This window comes from Barbatula barbatula (assembly GCF_947034865.1).
Source record: "Barbatula barbatula genome assembly, chromosome: 5".
NCBI classification, from domain to species: domain Eukaryota; kingdom Metazoa; phylum Chordata; class Actinopteri; order Cypriniformes; family Nemacheilidae; genus Barbatula; species Barbatula barbatula.
In genome coordinates, this window is record NC_136769.1 from 7678905 (window position 1) to 7693646 (window position 14742).

General features: G+C 40.2%; 1 protein-coding gene across 3 annotated transcripts in view; it reads left to right on the plus strand.

Moving 5' to 3' along the window:
* The first annotated feature begins 7210 nt into the window (after positions 1-7210).
* The window catches only part of rapgefl1 (Rap guanine nucleotide exchange factor (GEF)-like 1), a 29414-nt gene continuing 21882 nt past the window's right edge, over positions 7211-14742 (plus strand). The window contains exon 1 of one of the 3 annotated variants that reach the window (XM_079457641.1): positions 7211-8366. In XM_079457641.1, the coding sequence (XP_079313767.1) occupies positions 7985-8366 (382 nt within the window). In that variant the 5' untranslated portion in view covers positions 7211-7984. Of the gene's footprint in view, positions 8485-8670; positions 8832-14742 lie in introns of those variants that run through there. The other 2 variants (XM_079457642.1, XM_079457643.1) reach the window with 2 other exon arrangements.

Consider the following 14742-nt stretch of genomic DNA (forward strand, 5'->3'; position numbering starts at 1 on the left):
GTCAAGCTTTTTAACGATATGGGTATTCACTGGGAGACGATCTAGCGTCGTTTGTGCTGTTAACGCCATGCTCCACATATGTTATTTTCAAGCAAACACGCATGAATGAGGTCAGGTCTCACGGTGGCGTTATCGGCAATCCTTATTACGTCCAATAGGGGGCGCTAACCACTTGTGAATGCCGCGCGATGAACTCCACATGAAGCAGAGAATACATTTCATGTTAAAAGTTGATGCTTTAATGCTTGAAATTGTGCCTGTGTTTGGATTTTCATACCAAACTAAACTTTTACTAGAGTACTAGTTGTTTATTTTGCTTTTAAAAGAATAAGACTTGAGTTGTACCGAAGTGTGAAGGGAAAAACATTCTTACTCTACCAGTCGAGCCCTGGAAATATTTGGTGTCTACATCTTTTGACCTAAAGTTATAGCTTCTCTCAAAATCTCAAAATACTCACAGCTCAAAACAACCCATTTCATGATAAAGGCCTGGTTTCACAGACAAACGTTGAGGCTATAGACTAAAATGAATGTGTGGCCCGTCTTAACTGAATATAACTTGCCCAGAAATGTCCTAATATAGTTTCAATATGCACATCAGTAATGTTTTATACTAAGGCCTGAATAACATAAATATCTAAATTCAACTAAGGCATAGTCCTGGCTTAATTTCAGTCTGTGAAACCGGGCCAAAGAGTGTTAACTTCTTCGTTCACACTTGACTTGTCTTCAGCAGTTCATCTCATCTAAAATATGATACTGATGGTGAAAACAACAAAAAACACATGCATATTAATAACCTTACTGTCCATACACAAAAATGAATAACCATAAAATATGCAAAGCAGTTAAAATGCAGCTTCTTTGATAATTTTATTGACCTGCATACATGGAAAAGGAGTTTCAATGCACACTTAGCAGAGCAAAGGTTCATGCAAATATTGTTGCAGAAACAGATGAGTGATAAGTGTTACAGAGGAAGTCAAGGGTTTGTTGTTAGACTTCTTGTTTTCTTGAGGATACATTGAGGAAGGACTCAAGTTATATATTAAGTACCCAAGTGTCGGATAGAGATTTGGGGGTTGCTTATTTAGATCCAAGCCAGCAAGCAACCTTCCATATGACCCTAGTAACTATAGCAACGGCCTTAAATAATTAGGCCTATCTAATGCCCAAGAACCACTTAGCTAATAAGGAATATAGTCCCCTGGACACCACTTACATCTCAATCTGGTTATATCGTCAATTTCTTATGCATAAAATTTATTTCATTTATTTAAGTGTTTATAGTGTTTTGTAAAATTCTGTAACGCCTCAGTTATCTTCTCATCTACCTGTCCCATTCTTCTTAGCATTCCTGGACTTCCTGTCTTTGACGCCGACCTCTTCTCTCCTCAGAATATCTCTCGCATTATTTCTCCCACGACCACCAGTCTCTTTTCGACTTGTACGGGCTAGCCAAATGACTATTCCTGAGGGGTTCCCATTTTTAGGGCCTTTTCAGCCAGACAAAAAGCCTTTATACGTTTGCAGACGTACCAATGGCATGTTGACAAATGCACTGCACGCCGATGCTTTTCCGTGGCACGTGAAAGATCACGTGGGTAGGTTTGTTTGTACGCATCTGAGATCACTGAAGCGTGATGCGATTTATGGCTTCAGGCCTAGGATGACCTGCTGAAACCTGACGCACGTCAGAGATTCTTTTTGAGCCACGAGCCCCATCTCACTCAAGATGTCATGCTATAGTCAACTAGACACTTAGCATTTAGATGTAATTCCACCATCTCTTTCTTTGTATGCACTGATGGTGCCATGAATAGTTTTTAAAAAATACTTAGATCCAGATTTGTGAACCGTTCATCCAAAAACTATGAGAACACATGAAACTATTTAGTGATTTTAAGTAAAAATTCATACGAAAATTAAAAAACTGTCATTATTTATCCTTCGGGTAGTTGCGAGAAAGGAAAACAATTTTATTTTCTTACAATGCAAAAACACAAAAGAAGACATTTTGAATAAGACTTATAAAAGAATTTAAAGTATTTCTTAAGTATGAGCTTTTGTAGACAAGCATTGTAACCCCAAACTGAACCCCGAAGTATGAGTCAGATTTTCTGAATTCAGATATTGGTCTGTGTCAGGCTTTTAAACTCCTGAAATTCATGCTTTCAGGTGCCTTTTGGAGCTTTACACCCCAATGCAATTTTAATGCGTCTTGATGCCGGCCTCTGCATATTTAACAGTGTCCCCTCTCTCATCTATTGTTGTGTGTGTCAGGGATGCACATCTCTGAGGTCGGGCCTCCCCCGACACTCTTTTCAGAGGGACTGTAAGCAAACAAAGCCTCGTGTTTTCTGAGGGTGATGTCATTTTGTGTTTCCCATCCCCTGTGGTGACAGTGACTGTGTGTGTGTTTTGTGGGTGTCAGTCAACTTTTGCATGATTCATGGGGGCTGTTATCAAGCATACATCCATTGAAATAAATAATGTGCTCGTATAAGAAGATGTGTGTGTGTGTCACATTCTAGCAAAAATGCTCATATGTGTATCACGTTCACTAACGCAAACTCACGAAAAAGTTGAGTCGTTTCCGTCGATTGATTTTCCTTCTTTTTCGTCGCTTTTGTCTTCTCTGTACAGCTGAACACAGCACTAAGGTGTAATTTAACAGCTATGGAAATTGCCTTTACCTGCATGTATCTCTACGTAACATCAAGGCGACCGGATGAACGCTTCTCCTTCTTTTTTCATCTTTAACGTGTTTCTTGTTTTTTATTTGTAACTTTACACTTAAATCCCGTTTTTCAGCAGTATTTGAAAGGCTTTTTATACGTCTTTCTCTCAATGAAGTGTCTTGTCATATGCAGTATGACATTAAGATATCATTATTTAGAAACACTTCCTAAATGACACTACGCTAAATAATGCCATAAGCCCGCGGATCACAGTGAAAAGTAATCCCATAAAAGTGTGTTTTGGAAAACGCTCTTCAGGGGTCACATTAGCATCTAAATCTGGCAGATTGACAGGGAGGAGGGCGTCTGCGCAGGAGACAAACAGCTTTCCTCGGATGTACTTATGATCTGTTTGGGGTGTCAGGGAGGGGAAAAGAGTTATTGTGTATCATGCCGCTGGAAAGTGGGTCTGTTTAATGAGTTAAAGATAATCTTATGGGAAAATAGTGTGCACACACACGCACGCACAACTAATGTTGCACTCCAGGGGCCCAAAACATTCATCTCAGCCTCCGTTTGTGTGTATGCGTGTGTATATGAAAGAGTGATTATGTTTCCACAGGAGATGATCCTGGATTCGATGGGATCCCCGGTCTGGTGGTGTGTTAGTGTGTGTACTTTGTATTTCAATAATCTATTGTGTATTGTGTATGTCTTAAGAGTTGTGTGTCTCCACAGGTCAACAAAGGAGAGGAGCACTTGGCTGCGTTTTCATCCGTACAACACATTACAGGCCGTACAATACAATACAAGTATGACATAACACAGTGAGCGTGTGCACTTATATTTGTGTGTTTGTGCACAATAGCACATGGCATAAGGATGGCGTTGTGACAGCGTGTAAGGGTGGGGGGTTTATTTAATGAGTCATCGCAGATGTAAGCTCTGCTCTCCGGGGCAAGTGCGTTGGGCTCTTGAGGTCATCCATCATCTGAGTGCATGTGGGTGGCTTTGTGTAACTGTGGGGACTGGTGGGCTACTCTGCCACGCAAATTTATTAGAGAGTCATATTCATTACAAAGACAAATATGCGTACGGAATTACTATGGTAATGACATCTTTCTCTTTTGATAATTTTTTTGGATGGATTATGTTAGCTCTGTATCAGCAAAATTTACTTTTTTCTAATGTATAAAAATAATATATCATATCAAAAAAGAGACCACTCCAAAATTATTTATATTATTTGTAGACACGTTTAAGTAAAATTATCAGTTTTAATGAATTAGTACAATATTTCTCCCAAATTAAAACAAATATTGTTTTTATTTGCATTTATTTACAGAAAATTTTAATGTGACAAACAGGTCAAAATTAAATGATAAAATGTTAGCATATCTTAAATAGTACTAAGAATTTTTAATATATGTATACATATATATATATATATATATATATATATAGACAGGCGCAGACAAAATTAAGAGACTAATGCAAATATTCATTTCAAATGATAATTTCTAGATGTAACGTGGTCATTACAGTCCAGTGTCTATTGAATTTCAATCAAACCTCATGAGTGACATGAAGTCATCCAACAACAATGTGAACTTATTTTAATCGCATACCTGTTAATAGTACATTTTGAAAAACTCAATATAATTTTGAAGGTCTTTTCAAGGGAAATTCTTGCTATCAACAAACCAGTAACTACGCCTTTTTCCAAATAAACTCATTATTTGTTGCCTATTAATAGTTAGTAAAGTAGTTGTTAGGTTAAGGCATTGGGTAGGATTGGGGATGTAGAGTATGGTCATGCAGAATATGTGCTTTATAAGTACTAATAAATAGCCAAAATGCCAATACCAGGCTAATAATATAGGATAATAGCCCTGAAGTGTTACCGGTCTTTTAATATTTTCAGCGACTGTACGTAGCTATTGTCACAATCACAATTCAGTGTCGGTAGTCCCTGAAATAAACTATGATCATATTAATGCTGCATTCCCAGTAACAGGACCTCATCTGGCTTTCGAGTTCATTTATTTATGGGTTCATTACCCCTATAATTATCTTGCTGAGAGAACAGAAAACATTATGTAGCGCCGTGTGACGCACTCCGTCTAATGTTGTAAAGAAGGGGGGTTCTTATGATGGAGTCACAAGCTATGCATGTTGAAATCATGACACATCTTAACTCTGACAAGGTCATATGACTAAAGGGTATGACTCCTTCTTTAAACACTCACTCATGCATCCAAATGTGACATTGTTCCTTTAGTGCCGTGTAGTGTATTTTCTCATAAACAGAATTCAAAGGGGTCTACCTGTGGTGAAAGGAACGCGGGATGCCCCTCAAACTATATCCTGTAACTAGTATTATAATGTAAAGGAGAAGTGAATGGAGTGGAGAGATCGTGTGTGTGGGTGTTATGTTAGATGACTGCAGCGGTTTGCACAACGTGTGATTTCCACCTCTTTGCAGCATGGTTTCACTCTCATTTCCATGGTGACAAGGAGGACCTCTACTGACGCAGAGCTAAATTTATACCCACAGCAATTTTTTTACAGCGTGCAGTTTTGAGTTTAAGTGAAAATCGTACACATTGTTTGAAGCTCTACACGCTTTGATCTGGATCAAGTCAATTTTATCGGACGGGTTTATCCGTGTCATAATCACGTGTCATAGAGCTAGGAAATACCCATATCACCTATGATGTGCGGAAGGAGCTCTAACCACAAGTCAGTGGGTTCGTCTGGGGTCATCAGGCAGATTTTAACCTTTGATGCTAATTCTAGCTGCAAAAAAGCTATTTTAAAATATCTATACATTATCATAAGATTACAGTGTCCTATAGATAACCAACAAAACGTTTTTTTATGAGAGAAGGTTAGGATTTGGAGAAGTATCATGACTACAGCATCAAGAAGGATAACAGAATAATTTATCATCGTAATATTTCACATTTTCTTTTTATTCTTTACACACTTTCGTGACTTGTATGACCTTCTATATTTTGTGGAACACAAGAAAAACCGTGAGAAAAACACTTATAGAGACTGACTACATGGCTCACTTTCCCTGTATGGAAAACGTATTGTTTAACTTTCTTTAAAGTAACGTCTAGTGATTTATGGATAAAAGAAAGTCAGAATTTCCATTTAAGCTGAACGAACCCTGTCACTAACGTAACGTAACTAACACAATCTCATGGCAAAAACGTAATTGTTTTACGACGTGGCTAATTCGAATCATTTTATGTAATCTTATTCGTACATTTTGCATTCGTGCCAGTGATGTTAGGTTTGGGGCGGGGTTTCAGTATTGCTTTTATCCAGTAATCGTATGTTTTTCTACGATTCACAATGTACAAATTCATACGAATTAGGCACCTAGTAAAATAGTTACGAATTCCTGTGAGACTGGGTTGACTAAACCACACAAATCAATTTTTCTCTAAACAGCTTGACATTTACTTCCCTTGTCTAATAAAAATATCTTTTAAAAAGATAATTCCCTTTCTACATTTCTGTATCTTGTATTCAATTAAGTGCTCAACATAGCCCCTGACAGCAATTGGATCCCGTATTTACCCATCATCGGTGTCTTGGGATAGTGTTTCCTGACAGATGCTGGAACAAGACACCGAGCATGTGCGGTCAGATGTAACCTGACACTGATGATAGATAAAGTGGCAAAACCCTATACACTTGCATCTTTTCACACTGGCAGGCTACCATGACCAGAATCGAATCTTTCAGCTGTCGGCACGTGCCTACTATTTGCCGCCTTTGATTAAAGATGCTTAAATGCAGTGTTTGTGGGACTGAGAACAAAATGGCTGTGTAAGAGATGAGTTTTCCAGCTGGGCTATGAAACCAGCTTGAAAGACCACCAGCAACCTTACGGAGAACAAGACACGTGCCAACTGTAATCGATATGGCTCGGTGTCCACAGTGCACAAGTCTCAGGTTTTTACTTAATGAATTTTGCGGTTTACTCAAAGTTGATCATATAAACATGACAAATATGTTTTCTTGTCGCTTTAATGCTTATATTGCCTACTATGTGTTCCTTGACATTCTGTTTGATGTACATTACTTTCTGTCGTTTACATTCTTTCACCAAAATATACAATAAAACTCCCTGTGTTTTACAAAGAGTTCCCTCTTACAAAGAGTTGCTCCTTTTGATAAAAGCGTCTGCTAAAATGACTAAATGTAAACTTGACAACTTTATATCAAATCGGACAATAAAAAGTCATGCACCACCAGAAGGATCTAGAATCATGGTGATGGCTAGTAAGGACATTAGAACCAAAAGTAATACAGTACATGCCACGCTAACATTGATCTTGCATTCTCATGATAATAGCATGAATAGGTTTGGAAATACGTGAAAAACGTACTGAATATTGTTGATCAACGTTAGTATGCGCTTGTGACTGCAATTGCTGCTATTCAAAGCAATTGGGCAATATCTCTTGACACCACCAACATCACACGCTCAGCTGCAGAGAAGGCGGGTTGAGAAAGAGAGAGAGAGAGAGAGAGAGACTCACACACCCCCGTTGGGTGTGTAAACTGTATGTGAGCGCATTGCAACGGAGCGCAGTATTTGTGCGGACTGGAGGCGCACAACGCTCAGTATCGTTAAAAGAGAAATAAACAAGGATAGCACCGAAAAGTTCAGGGATCTTTACTCGCGGTATCGCCGATGGGATCTGCGTCTCGCATGCGACACGATTCTCTTTGCCGTAGACCTGCTGCCACAGACGATTCATCTGTACGGTACGGCATCTTGACAGACTGATTTATATGCATTATAAAGAGCTACCGGGCGCCGTGTTTTCAAACCCCCTGCTGCTTTTCTTTATCGTCCGTGTCTGGATTCAGAGCGATTATTTGTCTAATTGACTCTTCCATCAAGGCTTCGTGACGGTGGCAATATAACCGCGATACACATATAGCTAATATACACGACCAGAAGAGCTGCAGTGGAGGACGGGGATCCCTTGGATACGTTTGGAGCTTTTTTCCCTTACGGAAGCAGGGGGACTCGATCAGCATCCACTTGTTTCTGCTTTTCTGGGGTAACATTGGACCCAATGGCCGTGTTTTATTCTTGACACTTCTTTACCGCAGGGGGGATTTCTTCAGTCGTTTTCCAATCGGACTTGGGCTTCACTATCATCCGGCTATGATGTAGACGCTCGCGTCCCTGCGCTCACCGTCAGTGTTAATTTCTCGAGTATTCATTGGGAACAAACCAGGGCCTTCTTGTGATATTTCTTTCCACGAAAATGCCGGCTGGAATGAAGCCGCTTGAAAAGTTCTTGAAAAAGCAGACCAATGCGCTCACGCGGGCGGGTGGTTTCGGGGATAAGGCCACGGGCACCGGGGCGTCCAGGCGGCGAGCGAGCCTGTCCCGTGTGGTGCCGTTCTTCAGGGAGACGTCTCCCGAGAGCGGACCGGCCAGGGAGGTGTTCAGCCCGGAGACCGAAGAAGCGCCGTGCTGGCCTTCGGCCACTGCGGACATCAGGAGCCCATCGTTGTCCAGCGATGAGCAGAGCTCAGAGGCGAGTCTGGACACGAACTGGACACCGCTGCCCGCGGACACTCCACAGAATGTAGCGCTGGCGCTGCTGGATAGTGTGGCGGGAAAGCGTTACACCAACTGCACAGGTGAGAACGAGTTCATGGCGCATGGCTACTTCGCTCTCCATATTGACACTTTGTTGGATGCAAATGTCCTACTACTGACAGATCTGGTTGACGCTGATGCGATGCTTTGCTCTCATTGGTGAATATTCTAACAGTTTGGTGCACGGCTGTGTTGGGATACAAGTGTTGCGCACGAGGGTTACATAACAAATCGCGGTACGCATGCAATATGTGCAGCATATGAATCAAAATGCGTTATTGCATCGCGTTAGTAATATTTAGCCATTTTTGCTTGATGTACACCTGTGAGAGGCGGACGTGTTTTGCGGTCGCGTCGTACCGTTTTGCCTCGAGCGTTGCGTTTTTACGACAGCCAATTGTTAACTTTTAGAAACGCGTTTGGAGAACCTTGCGTCACGGGCAGTTGCTCTCTGTTTTGATGGATGCTTGCTGAGTGAAGACCCTTTACAGTGCATGTTGTTTTGTGTAAGATATCAGTTTTTTTGCGGTATCAAAAGAGCTAGGCACGTGCGTAAAACAAACACTACTTTATTTGATCCACACATCAAAGTCAGGGATGCCCCAGTTTCCCTGATACGATTGTGCAAACCTAATATGCCTGTACAGAAAGCATTGCAACACTGCCATGAGGGTGGGATTTTAATAACAGCGAAAGCTGTTATTTATACGTGCAAATACGTTTTATACTTTAACATTGTTTACGTATTGTAAACTTTGAATTTTGAGTTTGAGACTGCGATGCCATAGAACAGTTTCTGTCCATGAGAAAACTTACAGGATAAGCAAGGGCGGAGTTCGTCCATTTCCTTGGGTTTTGGAAAGTTTATGAACACAAAAAGGGAAAGTAAGAGTTACCAATGTGATTTCTGTTTACCTTTCCTCAGATTTTGTGTTGTGGAAGTTTCGTGATAAGTCGAGCTGTTACCACCCACGTACTTCACAGATCGCCTGTATGTAGAAGACAATTAAGCCAAACCTGTACAATCCCTGTGCCAGTCATGGGGATTTCTACTGTAGCCCACATACAAAAGACTGATATGGTAAATTGCGTGTCTGTGATTTTCATGATGGGAATAGGTTGTGTGTTTGTCTTCGACAAGTGCGTACATGTAATCTTTTCCAGTAAGGTGCAGGACTTTTATCCTATGAATAGCAACTCTCCCACACATTCATTGCTGGTGGTTCGTTGCTGCAGCTTTCGGTGCACATGTGCATCAGAGTGTTTTTGTGAAGTAACCATGGAAACTGCAGGGATTTGAACAGTATGCTAGTGCATAAGAAGAGAATTATGCTTGATGTGAAATCAATGGGCAGATGGACCGCTTGCCTTGGTTCATTGCGTTATTTGCATTTATTAGAATGACATGGCGATGAAAGATGAAGACTAGGGCTGTTTGTTCTTTTATCCGATTGCTCTAGATGTGTAAAGTAACTTGATTTTTAGTGTTCAAGAAATTGGTCCATTCTATTTAAAAAAAAATCTTATTGAAAACACAGTTTGAGTGAATCTGTGTTAAGGATGCTTTGATTTATGTGGACATCTGTTTATTGTGCCTGACCATGTTGATATGACTTGTGATTTCTCCTTTGCAGTTGATTTGAGAATTTTATGTCAAAGATTGGCGTAGTTGCTCTGAGCGAGGGAAAGGTAAGACTGACATTTTTGCTTTAAATTATCATTATCGAGGCCCGTGACATGTTGAAAAAGTGCCACTAATCCTGGATGAGCAAACAATTGATTTACAATTTGTTGTTTGTGGAGTGACTCTGGATTATGGACTGTCGGATGTCCACTGATCCAGGGTCAAAAGGTACTGCACAGAAATGAGCAACTACTTCAGTTCTGATGAGCTGTCAATTTCACAGCATTAAACCACATATCCCAGCAGTTGGCCAAAAAAGTGAGTTTAGACAGATATATTTTGTTGCTGGTTGGAGCTGTAGTGTACATAATACAGATGTTTTAACAAGTCACATTAAACCATAGGTCATATCTAACAGTTAAAATCCAAAACACTTCTGCATATTTCAATTTACTTTGTACAAGGTGTGGCGTCTGATGTTTTCATTGTGGAATCCCTGATTTCCAGGAACCAACTACACTCCAACACAACACGCCCTCTTGAAAACATCAACGGCTTTGTCTGTGGAATGTGAACTGACGCCTTATTTGTGTGTGCCTGTGTAATGTGTGTGTTGTGGAGTGATTCCGTAAGGCCCATTGAACTGAGATTAACAAGTCGATCATTGCATAACTGTGTACCTTTAGACCTTCTAGTTGTGAGGCAGATGTAATCCGATCGACTGGCGTGTCAGAACAACGTTCCAGAGGGCAAGGCAGCAGCAGTCTAACTATTATTGGTATTGGCGCTGTTACGTAGCTTTTGAATTTGGAAAAATTTCACTTAGTGTGCCTTCGTCAAACTTGTTGAACTGCAAGGCCCGGTTTCACAGACTACAATGAATGTGTGACCTGTCTTAACTGAATATAACTTGTCGCTATCAAATGAGCTACGTATATATATTTTTTCAAAATTTTAAATCACATTTCAACAGTAATGTTATCCTGTTTATCAGCTGAAGATAGGGATGGTAATGAGAGCCGAAGATGGTCTCCAGACTCCGGCCCGGTTCTGTAAGGACCTTCCTACTCTCAATGTGCTGCTTTCCAGTGGGCCGAAATTGTCCTTGGGCTGTTTTTAAAAGAATCTTCGGCAAGCAAGAAAAGTGTGGGGAGGGAAGGAGAGAGCAGTGCAATCGGAGTGAGTGTGTTTGTGTGGGAGGAATGCTGGCATTTTTTCCCTTTTGAATAGGACGAGGGATTAGAGTGGAACGGCTACCCACTCACCGGCCTCTCTTTGCAAGGCTTTACATAACATCGTAAAGAAAAGCGATATATGGCCCCCACGCTGCCTTCTCGACGGTTGTGCCCACTCAGTTTGTGCACATTCACACACCTGTGCAGCTCTCTGCTGGAGAAAATCATTGGTGTCCCCCTCGGCTCTGTTCTCGGACCGTGTGCATAGCGAATATTTGATCTGTTTAAAGTTTATTAGTGCTGCGGAAGCTGTGTGTGTGGAGGGGGTGACACAATTATGTTGTATAATACAACTGCTTATTTTCCTAATAAGTATGTGGGGTTGTCATAGTTTTTTGTTTATGCATTACTTATGAAAGGCTAGAATAGTGCATTTGTGATATCCATTTTTGTTATCATTCCCTGGAATTTGAACCCTGAAGCTTGGCTTCGGTATTATCACCGCACTTTAACAGTTTAGCTGTTAAGAGGAACACTATTGTTTGTTCCATTGTACCAGCCATTTGTATCTTGGATTCCCTGCATCTATTGCTCTCATTGTTGTCAAGTTTTGATAGCAAGTATAAATAGCTTCGCTTTGATGGCCTTGTTCTAATAGCGATATTTGTACGAGTGTGTGGGGTCTCTGCGCAAATGCTCTTGTGTGAAGGAGCCTATTTCAAACTCAGCACCTGTTCACATGGCAACTGGTGCTCTCGGAGGAGGTGGACGAAGAGAAGGCAAACGGTAGATGGGAGGATGACGAGCGTAAAGCAAGGCATTGAAGAAACTGACGCTTTAAATATGCAGACACATTTCTTTGAGAGCAGCTATGAGGTGGCACCTGAATCTTCTTTTTCTCTCTTACTCCATCGCTCTCATATTCTTTATCCCACACATTACAGAAAACAGCAGTGCAGTCACCCCGAGTCAATGCCCGAATCATACCATAGAAAATGCACCACGTGACACCCCTTTGAAGTGACAGCAGAGGATGCTCTTTTTCAGCACGGCACTTGTGCACTCCGCCACGCTCATACACACTCACACACAGATGGCCCCGAGCGCCCAGATCAGTGGCTGGACCGACAGCCCTAATAACAGCCTGAGAACAGCCTCACTGCCTGATAGCGAGAAGGATGTGATTAGCACGCAGCGATGACTCCCACTGAGAAGCAGTCACATATGGACTTCTGAAAGAGACCTTGGAGATGCAGGCATTTAAGAGTGCTTTTGCACATTTTAGGAAGCAGAAGCCTAAAACATTGAATTTGAAATAAGATTCATCAAAAGACTTAATAAACAAACCAATTTTATTTCCTTTGATTTGTTTAGTACAGTAACTTGATTGATCACAACTATTTTTCAACTGTTAGCTGCATGCAAAAGTTTAAAGGTTAAACTATTTTTAACTTGATTTTTAATCTTTAAGATGCAGCATATATAAAAAATATCACTTGATATCACGACCATGACCCGAGACATTCATCTGCCACATGTCATATTTGTGACTAGGGCTGGGCAAAATGAAAAATCGATTAATCGTTTTTTAAAATTCGATTCAAATGTTAAAAGCTGTGAATCGATTTTTTTTCTTTCATATTTCCGCAAACACTGAACATTCATTAGGTGAATGTTATTGCTACTACTATTCACTAGATGTCACTTGTCATTTTAAAACGGGTGATGTTACAACAGGGAGCATATCGTTCATTCATTGCTTCATTAACATGGCGGACGTGGCGGGTGTGTTGTCGAATTTAACATCACCTTTACATAAAAGCCAGTGGTTCATATAACTGCAGCCCCTCTTTACAGCTAATTTTGTGAAGTTTTGTTTGTTATACTGTATCTTAAATGCAAAATAACTTGGTCTGTTTCAATATAACCAAGTGTGTTTAAAGTTTAGTATACAGATCTGTGGCTCTTCCTTTCATTTTTTTATTCACCGTTGTACTGATCTTTTTTTAGAAATATCTATAGGATTTGTATTAAATCTATAATCATTGACTCGAATCGAATCGTGCGCTTATGAATCGGAATTGAATCGGAACATCAGAATCGATACCCAGCCCTATTTGTGACACTGCCTGTGAAAAAATAGCTAAAGTATTTTTGGCCATTTACTGTTTTTTACATAAAATCATCCCACATGTTGTAAAACAGTAAACCTCTGATTTTTTATTTCTGTTCAGTACTATGGTAGACACAATGTTCTAAATGAAACAGTCACAGGAGGTTTTAGCTTAGATTTTCTGTCATCACAATGTGTTAGATGTATTAAGGCCTGGAGATCAAATCCGAGAGAGATAAGATGCAAACACTGTGACGCATTTTTCATCCGAAAGTATCCAGTAATTTATATATTTTGTAACAAAGTACGCAAGTGTCAGTTCAAACAAAAGGCGTGGGATGCATTTAAAACTTAAAATAAAAGCAAAACTGATTCAAGTTACTTGTCACATTGTTCATGATTCCAAAGAAAAATGTTTGCTTTCAATAACTGTAACCAAAACCTTCTCTTTTTCTGAGGAAAATGCCATTTTGCCATAAAAAATATTATTATGTAATATGAGTATTTAATATTTAATCGTGCTCAGATTTGTGAAAGGTGTTACTGTAGCTCAAGTGGAACTTGTAACGCTTGATGAACGGTTCGAAGAAATTTGTAATCTGGTAAAATGAGCTTGAAATAATTCCTTTGGTTAAATTGCAAATGCATGAATATTCTTAGCGTTTCTATTTACCAATAACATAGCATTATGATAATCTGACACAGGGTTTATATTCAGATGTGTTGTTTGTAGTTTTGTTTCAAGTTTTAAGAAACTTGCACATATTCAACTTCTTGCTGCAAGAATATTTGCAAAGCGCCCAGAACATGAGCACCATTAACCGAGTGCCTGCAGCGTCATTGCATCAACTCAGGGCCAAGTTCAAAGGTCGTGCACACGATAGGCAAACAAATGCACAAAATGAATCCATTACCTCTGATGTGGGTTTTGGATTTGTTTGCATGGGAGTTCCCGCAGGTATTTGTGCACGTGTGCAGGTTTGTGTGCGGTTGTGCTTTTATGTGGGCACATCTTGGACTCTTAGCTTTGAACTACCTTTCATTCTTGTCTTATGTAATACCGGTCGCAGAGGTTTCGAATCATGGCTCCCTGTTGACCAGACTGAAGGCTTTAAAAATGCTTTTGTGAGTCCTACTCTAGGAACAATGTCTCTTGAGGCCAGTTTGAACTGGGTTAGGTCTAAAAAACGATGTGCACCTAAATTCAGAAAGTTCTGTTTTTAGATAAAGACTATGGTATTTTTGAGTCACATCACATTTCTCCAGACTGGTGCTTGCGCTACAATATTTTTGTGTTGCGTTTGCGCTCTTTGATAGACACATAACGTATTTATTTTCATTTGCACCTGCTTTGTTCCCTTCAACAGTATGAAAAGTTTTCAAGCATTCATTTCAAAGGAAGGTTTTGTTGTTGTGGAACAGCCTCGGTCCTCCAGTGGCTTTAGTAACTTATAGTTGGCGGCCTGCCAAAGCAGATTTGCATGTCAATGATCGTGTTTTGTGTT